The sequence below is a fragment of the Juglans microcarpa x Juglans regia genome, chromosome 3D (assembly GCF_004785595.1).
Source record: "Juglans microcarpa x Juglans regia isolate MS1-56 chromosome 3D, Jm3101_v1.0, whole genome shotgun sequence".
NCBI classification, from domain to species: domain Eukaryota; kingdom Viridiplantae; phylum Streptophyta; class Magnoliopsida; order Fagales; family Juglandaceae; genus Juglans; species Juglans microcarpa x Juglans regia.
In genome coordinates this window covers 13,538,995-13,561,229 of record NC_054598.1, presented here as the reverse complement: position 1 = coordinate 13,561,229, position 22,235 = coordinate 13,538,995, and the positions used below count along the sequence as shown (strand labels likewise).

At 35.0% G+C, this 22,235-nt stretch overlaps 2 protein-coding genes across 3 annotated transcripts; one reads left to right on the top strand and one right to left on the bottom strand.

Annotated features, from left to right (window-relative positions):
- Positions 1-8,527: 8,527 nt before the first annotated feature.
- LOC121256554 lies at positions 8,528-11,813 on the top strand. 2 transcript variants are annotated; one of them, XR_005939021.1, is made up of 5 exons: positions 8,528-8,652; positions 8,776-8,914; positions 10,158-10,466; positions 11,171-11,398; positions 11,548-11,813. XR_005939021.1 is itself a non-coding variant. In XM_041157395.1 (5 exons), the coding sequence occupies exons 1-4, from the start codon at positions 8,582-8,584 to the stop codon at positions 11,285-11,287; spliced, it is 636 nt and encodes a 211-aa protein (XP_041013329.1). In that variant the 5' UTR covers positions 8,528-8,581; the 3' UTR covers positions 11,288-11,304; positions 11,678-11,813. The 2 variants fall into 2 exon arrangements, 1 of the variants encoding a protein (XP_041013329.1); XM_041157395.1 differs by having other exon boundaries at positions 11,171-11,304; positions 11,678-11,813.
- Positions 11,814-16,245: 4,432 nt separating this feature from the next.
- Positions 16,246-22,004, bottom strand: LOC121255776 (serine/threonine-protein phosphatase PP2A catalytic subunit-like). The gene is made up of 6 exons (XM_041156275.1): positions 21,370-22,004; positions 19,007-19,121; positions 18,061-18,169; positions 17,908-17,985; positions 17,063-17,254; positions 16,246-16,684 (listed from the first exon to the last, which is right to left on the bottom strand). The coding sequence occupies exons 1-6, from the start codon at positions 21,620-21,622 to the stop codon at positions 16,511-16,513; spliced, it is 921 nt and encodes a 306-aa protein (XP_041012209.1). The 5' UTR covers positions 21,623-22,004; the 3' UTR covers positions 16,246-16,510.
- Positions 22,005-22,235: the final 231 nt, after the last annotated feature.

Sequence of the window (22,235 nt, the reverse complement as noted above, 5' to 3'; positions counted from 1 at the left end):
TTTCACTTATGCTGCAACAAAGTCCAACTCTAACTTCTGCCTCATATCATCAGTAACTCTTCCAACCAGATTGTCCAATAAGTCGACATTGCCCCTCTCAGTAGATGTTTTAAAGAGATCTTGAAAGTAATTGAGGATCACTGCATCTCTTGCTTCATCCACTTTCCAACTCCCATTAGAATCCCTAATACCTTTAATCATGTTTTTAGCTTTTCTTTGTGAGGTCTTATGATGGAAGAATATGGTGTTTTTATCCCCTTTAGTCAGCCATAAAGCCCTCAACCTTTGTCTCCACATAATCTCACCCCTTTCCAACCATTTATGCACCTCTGATCTAGCATTGTTGACTTCCTCTTGATTATGTCCTTTAGGATCTGCAACTTGTAACGGTTTGAGCTTCATTTTTTCTTGTTTTAGATTTTTCTGCACATGACCAAAGCTGTTTTTATTCCACATTTCTAGCTTTTCACCACAACTACTATTCTGTCTCATCACCCCTTCCATTGTTCTTTCTCCAGCACTGCCCACCCATGCATTCTCAATAATCATTTGACAACTTTTATCCTCCACCCACATTGCCTCAAAACGAAATAGCCTCTTTCCTCTCCTTTGGAAACTATCATTCTACAGTTGTAACTTAATTGGCACATGATTAGAATAAGCCACATTACCATGGATTACATTAGCCATGGGGAATAAAGCCTTCCATTTTAGATTAGCCAAACATCTATCCAATCTCTCACTAATGCATTGGTCAACTTCTCTTTTGTTACACTAAGTAAATGGAATACCCTGAAAACCCAAGTCCAGTAGCTCACAATCATCAACTACTGCTCGAAAGTCTTGCATCTGCTTATCTGTTCTATCTCTCCCTCCAATTTTCTCATGACTGCTCAAGAACCTCATTAAAATCACCCATCAAAAGCCATCTTTGATCTCTTTGCATCTTTAAGGATTTAATAAGATTCCAAGTTTCATGTTTCCTATGAACCTTAGGTTGCCCATATACCCCAGTAATAAACCAAGGTTGGCATGCATCATTAGTATCATTAATAAAGGCATGAATATGGCTTCTTGAGAAACTCTTGATAACCACATTAATCTCCTTTTTCCAGTAGAGGGCAATTCCACCACTCCTCCCCACACTACTTACTGCTAAACAATTTTCAAAACCCAATCTATACTTGAGTCTTTTCATTGCTTTTTCATGTACCTGGTCTCTTGTAAAAACAAGACCTTGGGATCTTCCTCTCTAACTAAATCAACGAGTACTCGAACTCCCCATGGGTTTCCAAGTCCACGAGAGTTCCAACTAAGGAGAATCATTGGGTTCAGTAGGACTGCTCAATAGCGACTACCGATATGAAATTAGCATGGTCAAGATCTTGACTCATATTAACTGGAATAAAAGAATCTCCTTTGGTCGCCCCCATCAACCTGCTCTTCCTTCCTTCATTAGGTAGAGAGTCACTATGTCATTCTTCAAGAACATGTTTTTTGCATGCATTCATGGTCTGATACATAGAAGAAATTCCTGACTGTCGAGCACATTTTTTCCAAGTGTTTCGAGAAGACCTCCTTTGTGTCATCTTGGAAATTTGATGGGCCTCACTTATCGTTCCTTCCTAGGCTAAAGAAGCCCGCACATCCACCTGGCCCACCCCAAGGCTATCTGCACCAATATTATTCAAAATACCAGTAAATCCGCTTCCCTCCAATTTATCCATTACTGGAACCTCATGATCATAACCTTCCTTATGTAACGGTTCTAAATCTTTATGGCCTGATCCTTGAAACATATTTCCCTTATCTCTAGTTGACTTTTGCTTAGGATCCTACTGATCTCCTCCTGCATCATTGCCAAAAAATTCGCTTCCCATAATTGAATGATTAGAAGAATCTTCTCTGTTATTCATCAAATTGAATGCAGCCACTTCGCCACACTCCACCTCCGTAGATTTCCCTTTCCCTAGCGGAGTACACATCTCTGTCGAACTATTCTGTGTTTGATTTGAGGCACGAGATTTATGGCCTCCTAAGTCTGCACGAAGCCAGCTTCCAAACTGCCTGTTATTCGTCTCCAAAGAAGCAGATACTAGGCACCCTATGCCATCATGAATTATTCTTCCACACTACAAACAAAACCACGACAGCTTCTCATATTTGATTGGAATCCAGGTTTTCATTCCTTGCAGCATGATTGTACATCCGCTAGCCAGAGGTTCTTTCAGGTCTAATAAAACTTTTACACGAAGGAACATGCCCCACCCTACATCATCCGCATCCACTTCCACCTCTTCCACCACTCTTAAAGAACTTCCTAATTTCTCCCCACACTCCCGTGACATACCAATCAATGGTAGATTGTAAAATTGGACCCATAGTGCAGCCACATCAAAGGACATTTTGTTGAGTGGGGTGTAACCATCGAATGCATTCATCACCAACAGATGACCATCAAAGAACCATGGTCTCCCACTCTCCACGCGGTTCTTATCTGCATGGTTAGCAAATGTGATAACAAATGTGTTTCTCCCCATTTCAGTGAAAGTTGCAGGTTTACTAAGCCTCCACACCTTTGCCATAGTAGTTTCAATTATATTCTTCCCAATCTGCCTATTCGACCAAATCTTGCTAATCAAACTACGATCACCCTTGCGAAAGACTTCTAGAAGCCCCTCCCCTTCAATGTCTATGGCCTTTCCTTCTTCTTCGTTTAGCTGGAAATTCTCTCATATATCAGTTTTTCCATGGCAAGCTACAGACTCGAAAAACCACCTCTATCCTCTAGAGAGAAGTAGAGAGGAAACTTTTTCCTGCATTTTTAGAAGAAATTTGGCCAAACTCTAAGATCATGATATTTCACTATACTTTCAAATCCAACATTTGCACTGCCCCACTCTATTAACACTAATTTTAAATTGTGATGTAATCTCTCATTTAATATCAATTGTTAAACACACCATTATTAATCCAAAAACCAAACTATTAGATACTAATTCCATCCACGTTAGATAAAATTTTGGGAAGTCAAACTGAGGCTATTTGCACAACAATTCTTCTAGGTGCAAGCGGTGGTGCGTACCGATTGCGTACCGACCGCTTACGTGGAGAGTTCTATCAGAGATTAAAAAAAATGCAGAGGAGAATAGATAGAACATTTTCGGAGGGAAAATGATATAGCCTGTATTTTCATCTCTCCAAAATTTCTTGATCCTCAACGCATTCATCTCCCCTAAATTTCTTCCTTAACGTATTCATCTCCCCCAAATCTCTTCCTCAACACCATTCATCTCTCCCAAATTTCTTCCACAACACTGGCAGACAACTCCTCTGCACGCGACGATGACAGGACAACAATGGTCTCCTCTGCATGCTATAGTGACGTACTCCTTTGTGTTGACGGACTCCTGTAGTTAGTATTTTCTGAGAGATGTTGAGGATATGGCTGTAGGTAGGTTTCAGTTAGCAATATAATTTTCAATGCTTGTCTGCATGGGAGTGTACTACTGTATAAAATATTCTAATAGAGAGAAATCCATAAATTGCCTCCAAATCTAGCCCCCTTCTCAATCCACTTCTCCCTCGATTCCATCTTCATGTATATCTAATCATCTCCATTCTCCAGTTCATTTGTTTTCTTTTTCTTTTTTTCCCTTTTATCACGAGCTCATGTTAATTTCTTGTATTCATTGATTTGGGTTGTGTATTGATTAACTGAATCCGGGATGCTTTTGGATTTTTTTATTTTTTCCAATTTAATTTAATAGTTTCTGGTTTTTACTTCCTATTGATTAGATCTGCAATTTTTTGTTGTCAAGTTGAACAAGATGTGGTGCTCAATAGTTCACATTTATGTGTTTGGCATTGAATATTTGTTCTTGACTGTGTTCTTCCTTTTGCAGGTTTTAAGGTTACACCTAGATTTTTTTGATCAAGCCCGTTGGCAAGTGCAGTCATTTTGACAACTAGTTTTAGTTAACAAGATTCTTCTCTCAGGTCAAGATTCTCTAATTGGGTTTTCATTTATTTTTCTATTAATTACTTGAACTTTATAAATTTTGCTACTTGCTAGCTTTAACAAGTAATTATAGTTAAAGACTTAAGTAACTTCAAACAGAAGTATTGATTTCTAGTTTTTTTTTTAATCTATTGTTACCGGCCCTTGATTTACTAATTTCTTTCTTTAAATTAATCTAGTTTTTTTATCTAGTTTTTTTTTTTAATCAATGAGACTCAAGAAAGTGTAATTTTTTTAACTAGGTCACTCTCTCAAAAGTGAATTATACAGTTACATGTAGATGAATTTTTAACTGTTATTTAATGGTTCACGGGTACAACTTTGGGTAGATGGAACCTAGCCCGATAGCTTGTCTTGGACACAACTATGGTTATAAGTCAATATACTTGGGGAAAAGCTGATTTAGGATATTGTAGTAATGTTAGATCGATTTTGTTGCTTATTTTAATTTAGCTTATTTGATTTTGTAGTGTTAACATTTTTTATACTTATGTGCCAATGGAATTCAATATGGATGGTAGATTATGTGGGGCTATGGCTGGAATGTTTCTTCCTTTAAAATATTGGTTTATATGAGTTCCCTTAATGTTGAGCAATTTATTGATTTGCTGGTCAGCATTCCAACTGAAGGCTATAATAATTCCTTTGCTTATGTAATGTCAGAATGGACGAAGCAGCAAGGTAAGTACACCTTATGCTCGGGTCTTCTTCTTTTTTTTTTTTTTTTTTTTTTTTCTTTCTAGCAAGGTATTTAAATGAATTTAAGTGACACTGAATAATCACATATATCATGAGGCTTTGATGATGAATGTGTTATTCATAATGGGTTTCATAATGCCTTTCTTTTTTAGTAAAAAGCTTGACTCTATTAGCGAAAGGTGACTGTTTTTCATTTTTAGGATCTTATTGCTTTTTTGTGCATTTTTTATGTGCATTCAGAAATTGGAGTGGCCAGAGTTAATGACTGTTTTAGAATCTGATTGTTTTGTGCAGTTAGGTTGTGCATTTATGTTGGAATCCACAGAGACCAGTAATTGGAATCAATGTGTTCCTTTACGGGCAACTCTACCTTTTTCTTAGTGGACTGGAGAAAGCCTTTTTTCTTCAAGGTAGAGTGCGAAACCTTCAATCCTTAGATAGTAGATGACTAGAAAGATTAGAACAAGTGGATCAGGTAGCAAGGTGGCGTAGGAGTTCAATAGGATAAAAGTTTGCAATCATGGTGGGATGATGAGCAATGATGAGACTTGTTCATAATTGAATCTTGTAGCCTTGTGCATAATTAAATCTTGTTTATCAATTAAGAAAATGGGACTACTTAGATCCCACTAAGTGGGAAGTTTATGTACCAAGTGAATGAAATTATACAAATTTTATTTGTTCATCAATGAAATCCCAAAAAAGTTTATCTCAGGTTTCTCCATCAGTGATATTTTCAAGTGGCTTGCGAGTTGCGTGTGATTTATGATTTTTTTTTTTTTTAATTCCTGGTCCCAATTGTTGTGCAATGTTTGGTAACAGGATTATAATTTGCTTCAACTGTAATGATGAGAAAACTACATGCCAATTAAAATAGACTTGTAAAAAGAGTTGCAAAAAAAGTTGTTATTAGTCATAACAAATACTACATGCCATTAGAACATCAATATTATTATTGCAAATAATATTGCTCACATGAGCATTAACGCTAAACACCTATTTACATGCCTTGTCCAAATTAGCCCCTTTGGAGCACACATGAAATCTTGCTTGTAGAAAAGAAATCCTTTCCTGGAAGGGCTAGAGTTACAAGTAGGGATGCCACCCGCCCCTACAGGGCGGGGGGTGGGGTTTTCACCCCCGTCCCCCTCCTCGGTGGGCCGGGTGCGGGGCGGATTCCCAATCCGCCCTGCCTCTTTTCACTTAAAAAAATACTACATTTATTTGATTTAAAAATTATTTATAAGTGCAAAAATAATTAAAAATACATTTTTAGATCCAAATTATAAATTTAAATTTTGTAAATATGGCTATAATTTAAAATTTATGTAATTTTTAAATTTGCTAGTGCATATTTTGTGTAAATTGTAGTGTATTAATTTTTAAACTATATAATTTTTAAATTTGCTAGTACATATTTTGTGTAAATTGTAGTGTATTAATTTTTAAATTATGTAGTTTTTAAATTTGCCAATACATATTTTGTGAACAAGTCTAACAAATTGTAATATATATTTTATATATACACAATTTGTAAAATCTAAATATATATTTATGTTTATATATATATATATGTATATAATATATATATATATAAATGGGGGAGGGGGCGGGGCGGGGGAAATGCTAGGCGGGGTTGGGCCTTCCCTGCCACCCGCCCCCGCTAAGGGCCCTAGAAGCGGGGCGAGGTTGCCTGCCCCGCCATGCGGGGCAGGGGCCCGCTGCCCACTCCTAGTTACAAGGGTTAGCATGATCTTAATAGAGGTCATCCTTACCATTCAGGCATTTTATATCACATGCATACTACTCGCAAAACTATCCTTATCAACATAGATAGTCGATAGCTATAATCCAAAATTTTATGAGCAAATCAGTTGAATATAGTATTACAAAACACAATACAAATGTTCACTACAAAAGATCTTGCAATTCATAATTACATCAATTCTTTTTTCATCTACTAGGCTAAATTAAAGTAGCAATCATATTAATACAAATATGAAAAATATCACAGCACTGCAACCCTACTCCATCACTGATCACTGTAAGAGTATAACCCAATCATTGTAAGAGTATAATCCCAACCTACTCCATCACTTCACCAAGAAAAATATATCATATCCTTTCCGGTTTTAGAGATTTCAACTCTCACTTGAACGTTTACCTATAAAAAAAAAAAAAGAAAAAGAGTTAAATCAATACATTATATTTTCACAACTCAAAATTGAGCATTAGCACACCAAAAATAAAAACTACTTTTCTCTATAATGCTATAAGAATGGGGAAATGGTTTGACAAATAATTGCAAAGCTTGAGCCATTTTCAAGCCTCTAACACAAGTGATTATATATAAGTTATCGAATCTGTCTGTTTTTTTTTCTTTTTTTATAAATCTTTTCATATTATCCTGTAATCTTAGAATATTCTAGACAGAGCTTTTGTGTAATTTCAAGATATTGAATGATATAAATGAGCATATATTACAATTAGCTCTTCCAATCTACCACCACATTATTAAATACACCATCGAACTTTAGATTACTGGCTAATTAAAGTTTCAATTTAAACTTGCTTCGTATTGAAGTTTAAAACAAGAGAGGCTACAAACTATTTGGTGAAATGCCTCAAAGGGCGTATGATATTAATTTGGAGCAAAGTATTCTCATTAGTTTCGAATATCTGGTGGCTTACCTAGAGGTACAACTGCCTAATGCTGTTATTCACCCAAATCGCAAAAATTCGAGACACAGAGAGCTAGAGAGAGGCAAAGGAGAGGGATCCTCACCTGAGAAGGCGTTGTTGAACGGTGACCACACCGTAGGAGGCATGATGTGGAGGAGAGCGGATGCTCGGACTAAGCTCGACAGGAGGGGACTTCTGGACGACGAAAATTCTCAAGGAATGGACAAAATCATTTGAGTTAGGATTTTTCTGAATTAGATTTGGGAGAAGGGTGCAAAATGGATGAGGGAGAAGGCGACGGGCGTGAGAATGGATGAAGGCGAAGAGAAATCTAGTGGAAAATGTATGAAGGAGAAGGGGAAGGAGAAGGAAAAGGGGAAGGGTGTGGGAGGAGATGCATACGAAATGGTTAGGGTTTCAATTTCACTTTAGTAAATGGATTAAATGCACTGCTTTAGTAAATTGATTCAAAATTTCAAAATCCCACTACATACCGATTTTGCCGCTACCTTATAACTCAAATCCGCTCCGTTTCACTTGCCATGTTGGATAGGTGCACATCTAGGTGTGCAGATCACCTGCAAAAAGAATTTTTCTTTGCCCAAAACTGAGAAGAACATAGGTCAAACATTAAATATTGAACAATTGAGTACAAAAAATAAAACTTTTGAGAAAATTTTGGGAAAGAAAAAAGAAAAAGAAAAATAATATATACAAATTTTAAATTTATAAATTTCATGTAAATTTTTTTATAAAAAAGTAGACTCCATTATAAAAATATGTGAAAAAGTCACCTTTTCTTAAAGAGATTAATATTTTTATAAAAAAATTATATGAGATTTGTAAATTTAAAACTTGTACTTAATATCATTAATAATAAAAAAAAAAAAGGTAAGCAACTCAGGCTCTGTTTGAATTCAATAAAGTATCTCATCTCTTTTCTTTTTATTCTTACAATTTTTTTAAATTCTTACACAAAATATAATAAATAATTTAAATTTTTTAAATTCTAAAATAATAATAATATTAAAAAAAATAAATTCTAATAATATTTTATTTAACTTCTAATTTTCGATCAACTAATATGTCCAAATTACGTCAAAAATCCAGAAAATTAGTTAGTAAACTGTAAAGCCCAGCAGAAAGAAGGCAAGAGGCAGAAACAGCAAGAAAAGTAGAATGTTTCCAAATTCACTACTTCTCCTCCTCTTCTTCCTTTCTATCGTCGTTCAAACCCTAGGGTTCCCAACGTAATCTTTTTTACATAATTTTGCACACACCCACTCTCCTATACACTATATATGTAATAAATCCGATCTAGTGCAATTTTGAAAATATTTCTTAATGGAATTTGTAATCTGATTTTCCGGCAGGATTGGTGTAAGTGGCGGAACTCAGAAAGGGATTGACCGCAGAGTTCTGCTGAGTTTCAGAGAAACCCCTCGTGGTGGTAACGCTGCCTATAATTGCGATCCTTCCGGTCTCTGCGTTCCCTGCCTCTACTCTGAAAAGGTTTTATTTTTATTTTAGTTTTTATTTTTTTTCTCATTTTATTTGGAAATATAATTGTTGCAATTAATTGGTTTATGCGTGCGTATGATTGTGATTTGATCTACTTTAAATGCTTTCGAGTTACAGATACTGTTTTTGATGACGTGCTGTTGAAATTCTCGGTGAATTACGGCGTTATATGACCTGATAGTCTTAAATTTTCCCGAATTTTAAGTAATACCCAGTTTCGGGGGCACATCTGAATTTACTCGGGGGATTTTTTTATGGAAGTATTTGAGACACTCCTCGATGTTCCTTTTCGAGTCGTGCTAATGCTTTCTATTGGTGTATTGAATGTGAAATCTTTTGGCAAACTATAAACCAATTGAATGATAAGGTGGGTCTCCTTGCACATTGTGAATTTTTCAGTTATGGTATGGTGCAGTGGTGAAAAAGAACGGAATTAGATTTAGGTTGGAATGCCCTATGAAAATCGAGCCAGTTTCTGTAACTTTGATGCTAAACTTTTACCCTTGGTAATTTCCTCATAACAATCAATCCTAGACCCATACCTCCAACTTTAGTAGGAATCAGGTCATGTAAGGTTAACAATCAATCCAAGACCCATACCACCAACTTTAGTAGGAATCAGGTCATGTAAGGTTAACAATATGCATATGTTACATTTCATTCCCCCTCCCTGACCCCATACCAAAAGGAGTCCTTGTGAATCCTCTATACCCTTCCTTAATTCAATTGCCATCAGGAACCCCTAGGGGTTGGCTCAAGTGGTAAAGACCTTGGGCTTAGGGGTATGCTCCCCCTAGGTCTAAGGTTCAAATCCCATTGGGTGCAAACAATTTCTAGGGACCATCGGACTGGGAGATTTTTCCCTTAAATTACCCGAGGTGCACTTGCGGGAAACTCCTTGCAGGCTTGTGCACCCCCGGGATTAGTCGGGACGCTGTTCCGGACACCCGGTGCCAATAAAAAAAAAATTACCATCAAGATGTGGAGAATGAACATACTATAGGCAGGCATGTGTACTAAAGTTCCCTGGATTCCTTCTATGGAGTACAATATTTTTTTTCGTCAACTTTATCTTATTCTGACCCATTCGTTATAATTTTGTTTTGGATGTAACTAAAGGCTGCATTCAAGAGGAAATTTTCAGGCCATATCCCATTTGTGTGTTTTGCACGTCACTCCATTGACCTGTATGAAATGCATTAGCAATTACCTTTCTTTTTTTTGCTCTTTGTAGAATGATGAAAAATATCGATGCAGCGAGACTGGTTATCGTATTCCTTTTAAGTGCTTAGAAATTAAAGATAATTTGAAGGACACAAATGTTAAAAGTTCTCATAACAGCCGATCTACTCTGGAAACCTCTGACAACGATCCAAAATTAGATGGAGTATTGCCTGATGCCGGAGAGCTTACTAGTTCAATGAGACATAGGAGTTTACTGGATGACCCATCAGCAGTAAAGAGTGGCCCGCAAGCTTATATTACTTATAGAAGCTGTATGGTACCTGTTAGCGAAGAGAAGTTATCAGTTCTTGGGTTCGAGGTATGTGTCGTTGTCTTCTGGTACCCTCTTTGATCATAGTATGTGATTAGTTCATACACTTGATTACTTTGTCAAAAATAAAGAACAAAATGGATACATGTTAAAGGGTGTCCTATTTGCATGTAATCAATCAGATCTTCTGTGCTGTGGGTCTATTTGGTTTTGGCTAGTTTCAATCCTTTAATTTCACCCGGAATGTGCACTTATAATCCTTATAGAGACGTAGGAACATCCCTACGATATTCCACCACAAATTACATTTGCTGTCACATTCATGAATGGTTCAGAAAATTATCAACTAAAAGATTTCTTTTTTCATTTTCAGCATTGATTTTTTTTCTCTTGGCTTTTGTTGTCTTTGATTGCTATTATGTTTCTTCACTTTGAACTTTCAGTATATTTTTCTTTTCTCCGTTTGTTGTGATCACATTAAGTTGCTTAACCAAAGAGTATTGATTATCAAAAAGCAAACCTATAGAAACATGAAAGTTTCTCTCTTTCTCTCTCTGACAAGATATCTGTGTCTCTCCTGAGCACCAGTTAACTCTCTAAGTGTTGCACTTCACTATATTAATGGATGGATAAAGACATTGCAGATGAAATGCATGCTCTGTTAAAGTTGTGTTTTTCCTGCATTGTACAAAAAACGAAGAACCTGATTACATGTCTGTGTTAATGGCTATATGCTCTACCATTATGGACAGGGAATTGTGTTGTGTTTATTGCTCATTAGCAGTTCAGTTGTATACTTCAGAAGAAAGCGGACCACTGCCATGACAAGTTTTGGAGGAGGGAGGATCCAGACCAACTCTAGGTTTTAATTCAGATGATACCTTTGGTACATAGCCAATTCTTAACAGTCACCAAGTCATGTAGGCTATTGATTTTAGAAAGAATTAAGCCAAGTTTTCATTATTTTCTACCCACAGTTTTTTTCTTTTTCTTTGTATTACCTGTCAGTGGCAAAATGATCGCTCTGCAATATATTGAGTGATATTGTTGCGGTGTTGCATGTTCTTTTTTGTTTTGGTAAGTTATTCATTTGTGTTCCAACAATCATTAATTTTCCAAGTAAGGCAAAGTTTTTATATGCTAATCCTAAGAGAGATATCATCTTGTGTTTATAGCCTCCAAGTGTGTCGATGCTGATTAATATAGTTTTGTAACCTAATGATTTTTTCTTCCATTGATTACATTATTTTCTACCTGAGGAATCGGCCTGGGGAGGTTCGAGATTCTGGCTCAGCATAGGTGTAAGATTTGTAGGGAATTTCAGATTACATGGGATAATGAAATTCTTGTATTGTTGGGAACGATAAATATAGAAGGCCTGTAAACCGGTGCAAATTAATATATATATATATATATATATATATATATAGAATAAAAAGAAGGGTGCATATATCTTTTTTGGATCAGTAAAAAGGGTGCATATATCTGTATAAATATTTACTACACGACTTGTTAAAATCTTGGTGATTCTCATCAACATGTTAACCTTAGATTTCGGACAAAACAAAGAATGCATCATTGATATCATTATTATGATTTTTTTAATGGGCCGCATCGTATTTATGTTATTCTCCTAAATGTGTAATTGTGTATGCAAGAAGCGAGGATATGCGAGGATTGGTCTCCGCCCAATAAGTCTGAAACTACTGTCCAAACACCGAGTAGAGCCTCAAGATTTTTTGAGTTTTCGTCGCTTCATCTCCTTTATCTTCTTCATCATCTCTATCCATCTCCCTCCCCCCACCACCTCATATTTCTCCTCTCTTACCTTTCTCACTTTACCACACACGTATGCTACACCATCAACCTCAATACCTTCAGTTCACATGGCTCCTCAACAGAATAAATACGGTAGAACTCTAGCCTCAGATCTAGATCCAAACTTTATATATCCAAATCCAATATCTTTATATCCTGATCTTATGGTTGGAGTCTCCCTCTCGGTGGGGGACTTTTCAATGATTGGAGGTTTATATCTTTCGTCTGTACAAAGTTGGGGTGGAGATATCCTTCTCAAAAGGATCGGGTGGCGTGGGGAAAGGTTTCCTGTTGGGTTTTCAATACGACTCCAATTTAGTACCCATGAGCACCCCAATTCAATCAACCTCAATGCATCTTGCTGTGTTGGAGCTCGGTTCCAAAATACTCGCATCTTTGGCTGATGTCGTAGGATAGGATTGCCTTAAAAACCAGGAAGAAGCAAATAACCTCTCTCTATTGTAACCCTTCTCTTAGCTATGAAGACATTTTTTATGCCAACAAAGCATGAAACCGTGACCACTCCTCGTGACCCACTTCCCTTTCCTTGGGAAAGAAAAAGCCTTCAGATTCACATGTATAGATCGTGTCAACTATATTCATTCCATTCATCTAAGCCGCTCCAAATCTATCCCTCTTGGCAAGTAACATGTTTCAAAAATCAAACATTGCTTACATATATGATGAGATTGCATAATCGAGGCCTTTTCTGAGATTGCACAATGAGCGGTCTGGTTTGGATAATGAGTTTAAATGAGATGAAAGTTTAATAAAATATTATTATAATATTATTTTTTTAATATTATTTTTGTTTTGGAATTTGAAAGAGTTGAGTTATTTATTATATTTTGTTTGGAAGTTTGGAAAAGTTATAATAATGAGATAAGATAAGGTGAGATTGTTTCATAATGTGTTTATATAATAACTAGGAGAAAGAAAACAATAGGTTTTAATTCATTTAGTAGATGTTTGAAATATCGGGGGAAAACCTCTCGTGATACCCAATGTATATGTATATGTATATGTATATATATATATATATATATATATATATATATATATATATTATAGAGCATTTACATCAGGATGAACAATTTTTTTTTTTTCAATTTTAGCTAAAAATCATTTTTTCCTAAATTTTTTCCTAAATTTTACTCATCTTTCTAAAACCTCCTATATCCTACTTCCTATTCTCTCTCTCTTATATTAAAATCATCTTTCTCTATTCTCTCTATTATTTTTTCTACTCATTTATTTGTACATCTTTAACTACTCATTTTTTTGTCTTTAGAGGAAAGAGAGGAAGAAAATTTTTTAACTTTTCTTTTTCACATTTTCATAATTATTTAATTATTTGTTGTATCAATGTTTTCAATTTTTTATTTGTAACGGTTTTTTTAAATTACTTATCTCTCTGAACGATAATATTTTTAAAATTAGTGTTTTCGTAACAATAATATTTAAAAAAAATCATATTTTCACAAATGGTCAATTTTTTTTTTTTAAAAGGATAATCTCAATAATGATATTTTTTTCAAATATCAACTATAACAAATATGAGCATAAGAGAAATTGTAGATGATTGAAAGAAGAATTTGTTTTATTGGTCGGAATAAAATATTTATAAAAAATTATTTAAGAATGAATAGTGACTCTGTATATTTAGAGAGTTACTGTTTACATCCCAAAACTTTTTCCTCCCGGATGGAGAGGTGTTTTTATCACAAAGTTAAAAATTTTTACTAAGCTATACTCGGCCTATACGCATCCGGATGCTGATGCTCTAACAACAACATTGAGGAACAGGACAAAGTCTGTCCCAGTTTTGTACCGATTCGTCCCAAAACCCACGATTAACACCCCGCTAACCTACGGCAGTGGTGTTTGGACAGTGAAATGAGATAAAAATTAAAAATAAAATAAAATATTATTAGAATAATTTTTTTAATATTATTATTATTTTGAGTGTTAAAAAAATTGACTTGTTTATTATATTTTATTTAAAAATTTATGAAAATTATAATGATGAGATGATATGAGATAAATTAAAATAGTTTTATTATCCAAACCTAGATCTTTTTCATCTTAATCAACAATGGCAATGGCAGCAAGAGCAAGCTTGTAGTGGTGCCACAACTTATGACTTTGCAGAGAATAAATATTAAGAGATTGGCCTAAGTACAATTTATAAAACTCTACTTCGAAAGGTCCACTTGGCGACTAACATGAAGGATGTTTTGCCTGAAAACATAAAGTACCATTAATCTTTGCATCTCGAACACGAGATGAATTTCAACGTTCTGGGTCTCTGGCTCAGTTGTGATCACCATCCAGATCATCCTCTTCTTCGTCCCTTTCACCACCTCGGCTTTTACATGGTTTGCTTTCTTCCATTTTTTTCTTCTCTCTTCTTCTCCTTCGATACCTTTCTTTCCGTATTTTTTAAGACTGCATTCGGTTTAAATTTAGACTTCTTCTAACATTTAAACACTAAATTTTTAAATTTTTAAACTCATTTCAACTTAAAAACCTCCTTAAATATGAGATTCATAATTTTTTTTAACTCATCACTTCTTTATATACATGACTTATAATTTTTTTTAACTTTTTATAAATACATCTAAATTTATCTTAAGTAAATTCTATAGAATTTATTTCACCATCTCAATTTATTACTATTTATCAAAAATTTAATTAACTCAAATCAACATCTAAATACATTTAAACTCATAAAAAAGAGATTTGAAAGGGCTTTAAAACTCTAGTCACTCCAACCTAACATATAATTAGCATTAAAAAAGAGGAAGTAGATGGAGATGTGACTGCTCCCTATAAAGTGAGGGAGCCTTTATGAACTGAATCGCTTGCGCACCATCATTATATTGTCATCGTCGGCGCCACAACATACTTTAATACTTTTTAAGTATTTTTATATTATTAGAAATATTCTACATATTAAACGTACTAAACTACTTTCGTATCAAAATCTTTTTAAAAAATATTATAATATTTATCATTATTATATATAAATAAAAAATAAAATTATTATAATATTTATCACTATTAAATATAAATAAAAAATAAAATCATTATAATATTTAAATAAAAAATAAAATTACTATAATATTTATCACTATTAAATATAAATAAAAAATAAAATCACTATAATATTTATCACTATTAAATATAAATAAAAAAATAAAATCACTATAATGTATAAATAAAAAATAAAATCACTATAATTTTATCACTATTATATATAAATAAAAAATAAAATCACTATAATATATAAATAAAAAATAAAATCACTATAATATTTATCACTATTAAATATAAATAAAAAATAAAATCACTATTAAATATAAATAAAAAAATAAAATCACTATAATATATAAATAAAAAATAAAATTACTATAATATTTATCACTATTATATATATAAATAAAATCATTATAATATTTATCACTATTATATATAAATAAAAGATAAAATCATTATTATATTTATCATTATTATATATAAAAATAAAATAAAATCACTACAATATTTATTAATATTATAAAATCACTATAATAAAATCACTATAATATTTATTACTAAAAATAAAATCACTATAATATTTATGGGACCCACACCATTTTCAACTACTTATCCAAAAGTCAACAACTCAACATACTTCACACATCCAAACAACTCAAAATACTCTCAATGAGACCCACAAACTCACTTTAATCTCTACTAATAACCATTCACAAACATTCTCAACACTTCTCAAATATTTTCATTACCCAACCGTACCTTAGAGTCGAACGTTTTGAAGTTTGAACAAATGCATCGGAACCTTCTGCCTACAACTCATTCTACTTTTGCACATTTGTTACCAATTTATGCAGCTTAATTCCCACGTTGGGAACTCTTTTTAACTTTTTTTTTTTTTTTTTTTTTTTATAGCACGTTGGGAACTCCGAACGTTTTAAAAAATCTGCTTGTCTAACTTAATCTCGCAAAATTACACAACAAATACACGATGTTATTGCCGCTTCCTCCTCGGAAAATATACAAGAAAACAGGCCACCGGTGGCTTCTGTCAGTTCTCCTATGAGTTTCTTGAGAAAATCAATAAAGCAGCAGTAGCAGCACAAACTTGAACCAAAAAGAATCATGTTGACGATAACCCTCAACTTAAACAACAGAACTCTTTTTAAAAGAAAACACATCTACAATAACACAGAGCAGAAAACAGGGATTACAAGCAGCAGGCAGAAATTATAAAATTACAAAAAATAATCAGGAGTCTTGCGTGTGGTGTCTGGCTCAATTTGCCGAGGGGCCGGATCAAACTGCAGAAAATTCTGGTCCATATTCTCCCCTATCTCGAGTATCGCAGCCATATTCCCACAACGGTAACAATAGTTTGGAGCACTAAATACAGTCACCACGTTCTTTTCCTATAAAACAAATTGACACAAAAGTGAACAAATGTGCAGTGGATAAAAGACGAGAAAAATTATACCTTACCCCTCCAAACTTCCATTCCTTTTGCAATATGACTTCCAAATTTGTCACTAAACCCCCAATTTCAAGCATACCTGACATTTTTTCCATTTTAATGATCATTATTGTAACAAGAGTATACATTGAAGCTTATGTTTTCTTTTCTTTTTTATTTATTTTTTTATTTTTTTATCAGTAGACACATTGCAACCTATGTTTTAAACTAAGGACTGGCATCTTTGATAATTGGAAGTCATATCACAAAATGAGTGGTAGTTTGGGAAAGAAAAATGTAATCCCCCCAGTATTTCATTCCCGCCGGCTTCACACACCTGACACCAGTTGTACCCTTCCATTACTAGCTGGTGGGCTCTTGAAATGAGTGTCAGCCCATTGGTATGATTAAACTGAGCAGCTATATCCTGTCCAAATGTATAACCAGCACCACGTGGAGATATTCCCCATCCACAGCGGTCGTCTGGATCAGACCACAATAGATCACACATCGGTCCTTCGTGTGGAACCTGCTTGTGGACAGACAAGGGCGTTATGAAGCGCATAAAAAATGCAAAATAAAATGTCCAAAATATAAGTTTATAAGTTATGCAATAACTGCCATGCATGCACAATATGATTACCATGGGCAAGAAATGAGGAGAATTTAATTGGAGTCATTTTGACATACATTACTAGAAGAAAGACGGGGAACATTATTGACAAAAATTCAAACGGGTAAGCCTCCATAAAAAATCAAACAGTAATACCATTTTATCAATATAATGCGCTATACTTTTTTGGATAAGTAAAAATTTTATTCATCAAATGCAATAGATGAAGCCCATGTACACAGGATGTATACAAAAGAAACGTCTAAATACATTCTAATACTAAAAAAAGAGGACAAAAGCTCATGGACAGCCCCTCCATTAAGTACAATAGCTGAAAACCAACTAAACAAGGGACACATAAAAAAATTCCCAGAGTTGACAAAGAGATGGATTTAAAAGTTGACAAAGAGATCAGACTTCTGACGTAATGATGCCCCGATCTTAACATTTTCGCAAAATGTAATCCAACACAAATAAACACTAGAAAATATCAGACGTGTCTTCCGTGAAAAATGTTTTTTTATAGGTGTCTTCCATGAAAAATGTAAGACATGCAATGATGCACGTACCTCTTGTATACGGTCCAAGGCTCGAATATTATCTAACGTATCCAAAGATGGTGAAAGACCTCCATGCAAACAGAAGACCTACAACAATAATGTTAAGTCAGAAGCTGTTATGAAATTAATGAAGTGGTGATCAGCAACATATCCAAATCAAACCTGACTCTCAATAAGGGCCGTGAGGGGTAGATAATCAAATAAGTCAGTAAAGTACTTCCACACATTGGCATTTCCGTATTTTCTCAAGCATTCGTCATAAAAGCCATACCTGAAGAGGGGGAGGGGAAGAGGGGGGGGGGGGGGAGAGAGAATTAATAAAGATGAGGCAGACTTCTACAAAATCCACTGCAGTGTGTGTTTGTGTGCAGATGTATGAGAGAGTCAAAAAAGCCTTATCGAAGCTAATGGAGGTTCAGTGTTTAAAAACTCAATCTTCATCTATCCCAAACAATTTGTCCAGCCACATGCCATCATAAAGTACATTTATTTTTGCTAAATCCAGGTCATCATAGAGTACATAAATCGATGTCTGTTACCCTTACATTTTTCAGTTATCCATGCAGCAACATTAAGGTTAACAACATCACTCTTTACGGACAAAGTTTCTATTGCACAAGGCAAACCAGGTGAAACATCTCCATCTTTTTTGACAAGTGACATCAAACAACTTCCTCTTGTCACTACTTAGAACTATCTTCAGCAACTTCAAATGGGTTCATTGCTTATAGTATTACATTCTGGCTTGACATTCAACTATTTTGCATCTAACAACTGATACCAATGAATCACACGTCACAATAAAAAAACCCAACAAATGCACACGGGGAGAAAGATCATCAACCACCCCCACACCCAAATTATCTTTATTTTTTATTTTGTTTTTTGTTTTTTTTTGGGGGGGGAAGGGGGGGGGGGGGGTATATCATATCTGAAAGTTCAAGCATAACTGGATGAAAATATGATTCTCATCTCACATTTAGTAGACGGTGACAGATGCGGGCATCCATGACCAAGATATATACACATCTCTTGTGCTCTGACCAGTATACAATTTAGTTTATCTAATTATCAATCACAGACTGAGAACAACAAGAAAAGGTCTTACACTTGAGTTATTTGCCGGCTCTCATGATTCCCTCGAAGAATTGTGATCCTATCTCTATATCGAACTTTCAGAGCAACCAAAAGTGTGACAGTCTCTACTGAGTAGTACCCACGATCTGCATAGATGTAACCGAGAAGATAAGAAAGGCCGGTATACTCATAAATGTAAAATTTCAACCACCTAAGGAAACCAGCAACTCACGTAACATAATAGAGTGTTCACTAATAAAGAAGGCAATAGCCTTTTTTGTTATATACTAAACAGAACCACAAATTGATACCAACATTTGTGAAAGACTAAAAAGAGGGCGAAGCACAATTCAACCAATTATCTCAACAATGATACCATCGTCTTCCTTGATAACACAAAAACTTATCACATGAATAGCGCAATCCAGCCTGACATCTCAACATCAATATTGTCCTTTTCATCCTTCCCCCTATATCTTGCAACACCTCCAACTGAAAAAACATCATTTATTTGAAATGAAGTTGGACATCTCTTAAACATCACAAACATTCACCTCCCATGCAGACAATCACTCATGTTACTTCTAATAAAACAGGACTGGCTTTCCAGTAAGACAGAAAGTTCTCCTCCTATTACAAAATGCATCTTGCATGATCCTCTACAAGGGCACAACCCTAGTATACATTAAGGCCTCGTTTGTTTTCACAACCATTCTCATCTCATCTCATCTAATCATTACAACTTTCCCAAATTCCCACACAAAATAAAATAAGCAATTCAACATTTTCAAATCCAAAAACAAAAATAATATTAAAAAAATATATTCTAACAATATTTTATTCAACTTTTTACTTTTATCTCAACTCATCTCATCTCATCTGCGAAAATAAACGAGGCCTAAGTTTTCAAAAGGATACATCCAACTAGTACAAAAGAGAGAGCAAGATTTTTTTATTCTAGAAAGCCAGCAAAATGGGAGCAGGTGTGAGCAGTCATCCAAACATAAGGGGGTACTGAATACAATGGGTTTTAACTTTTATATTGTCCTCTCACAATCTTCAAAAGTTTGAACATTGCGTTCTTACTAAATGCATCACATCACGGACAAGGAGACCATCCTCCAAAATTCTGGATTTCTATGACTTCAACAAGGGCTCCGCCAGCATGCCAGAAAGTTCAATTGATGATGAACCAATCAATCCATAAAAGGCTGAAAGCCAGATCACAATGTAGTCGAAGATGATCAATGATATCCCCATTTTGCTTGCACATTGAACACCAATATGTTATTACAATCTGCCTCTTTCTAAAACAATCTGTCATCACAATCTTCCCTAAGGTGGCCTCCCAAACAAAAGAAAGTTACCCTCAAGGGCACCTTACTTTTCAAACATTTCCAAGGAAATAATGAGCCAACTGAAGGGATGAGTGCGGTGATAAAGGACTAAGCCTCAAATATCTGCCTTTATAAGAACCAATATACACACATCACCTACATGTTTTATAAGCACCAATATATATTTTCTTTAGAAAATAATTGATATACCTATATAAGATATAGAACCAATATATATATATATATATATATATATTTTTAAAAAAGAACAAAATATTGCTCCTCACTCGTTCTCTAGATAAAACATGTATGCCATTGCCACACCTAAACCATATTGTTAATTTGTGGTGCGCAGCATATATACGCAAAATATGACAAGTAGAAGCCCTGGTTCAGTTATTTTTTCTCTTTTACTAACAGATTTGACCACAAAAATTCTTAGCCAAGGCATGCAATATATTGGCCACATAATGTAATTCCCAAGCATAACCTGTTAAATATGCTTAGGCATCCTCATCGAGATTTGTACGTGCACGGATCTCAGATACAATACATCTCAATCTTAAAATTTTGCCAGCAGATGGCCACCGGGAAGCCTTGAGTGCTTATCAAACTGCAGTAGTATCTTGCATGCAAGTTTTCATTTAATCAAGCTTTACAGAAAATAAAAAAAAGGAGTAAGTACTAAAATCCATAGCTCACTACAAAGAGGAATTTTTTTTTTTACTATTTTTTTGTACAAAATTTTCAACTATAATTTTGTTTACTCCTTTCAATTAATTGAGATTGAGCATGAAATACGAAATTTAACGTAGAAATTGAATCCTCACAGATCAAACACGCACTTTAAACATAACAACAGCCACCGTATTACATTCTACATCTGAGCAATACATATTTAACCATAAACAGAGGCAAGGCATTTCTTCTTCAGTAATTTATTACTCAACAAGCACCACAAAACTCCCAAATCAAACACATCAGGGCAGAATTGAGAAAATGGAACAAGGGGGGGGGGGGGGGGGGGGGTGGGAGCAGAACATCTATCGCCACTCACCTACATAATCCCCCATAAAGAGGTAATTGGTATCGGGTGCATTCCCTCCTATCCGAAACAGCTCAATGAGATCGTAGAATTGGCCGTGGATATCACCGCAAACCGTCACCGGGCACTTCACCGGCTGCACATTCCACTCCTCTACCAGAATCGCCCTCGCCTGATCGCAGAGCATCTTCACCTCCGCCTCCGGCAATGGCTTGCACTCCATCAGATGCTCGATCTGACGGTCCAGATCCGCGTTCGAGGGCATCGTTTAAGCCTCTCTCTACCTGTTCCCTTTCAGATCCACACCGCCGAGATCGCCGATTTCAAGGATCGAAAGCCGCGAAAAGAAAACCGGCCAAGTCGATATCCGAGTTTTCTGAATTCAGTATAAACCACAATTCATCGAAAAAGTGATCCGAGAAATGACAGGATTAGGGTTTCGAAACGAAACGCGCAGGCGGAGGAAGAAAAAAAGCGTTTCTGGCGATCGGTCGGGGTACGACCTCTCGAGCATTCCTCGCTCTCTGAGCCGTGTTTCTTCAGTGTTTCTCTCTGTTGGAAGACCGAGACAAAACAAATGCAGAAATTAAATCAAAATCATATTTATGTGAATGAGAAAAAAGAAGAGGGAAATGAAGGAAGGAAGGAAGGAAGCAAAAGAGTAAACAAAAAAATAATAATAATAAAGGAAAAAAATAAAATGCTGCGAAATGAAATGGAAATATAACTCAAAATGCAAATGCAAATGTTCAGTTTTTTATAAATAATTTCGTCAAATAATATTATTAATACTAATAGTGTCTCCGGTGGCTCAGCCGAGTCAAAATCATAAAGAAGAGATCGACACGTGTCGCACCAGCTGCCTTTTTTGGACGGTT

What these genes read in the sequence shown, in the direction of transcription:
- LOC121256554 (XM_041157395.1), top strand. Translation starts at nt 8,582, where the DNA reads ATGTTTCCAAATTCACTACTTCTCCTCCTCTTCTTCCTTTCTATCGTC. An exon ending in CAAACCCTAGGGTTCCCAAC is followed by an intron (nt 8,653 to 8,775) that starts GTAATCTTTTTT and finishes ATTTTCCGGCAG; the next exon opens with GATTGGTGTAAGTGGCGGAA. An exon ending in CCTGCCTCTACTCTGAAAAG is followed by an intron (nt 8,915 to 10,157) that starts GTTTTATTTTTA and finishes TGCTCTTTGTAG; the next exon opens with AATGATGAAAAATATCGATG.
- LOC121255776 (XM_041156275.1), bottom strand. Translation starts at nt 21,622, where the DNA reads ATGCCCTCGAACGCGGATCTGGACCGTCAGATCGAGCATCTGATGGAG. An exon ending in CGGCCCTTATTGAGAGTCAG is followed by an intron (nt 17,986 to 18,060) that starts GTTTGATTTGGA and finishes TTATTGTTGTAG; the next exon opens with GTCTTCTGTTTGCATGGAGG. An exon ending in CCTTGGACCGTATACAAGAG is followed by an intron (nt 17,255 to 17,907) that starts GTACGTGCATCA and finishes GTCCACAAGCAG; the next exon opens with GTTCCACACGAAGGACCGAT.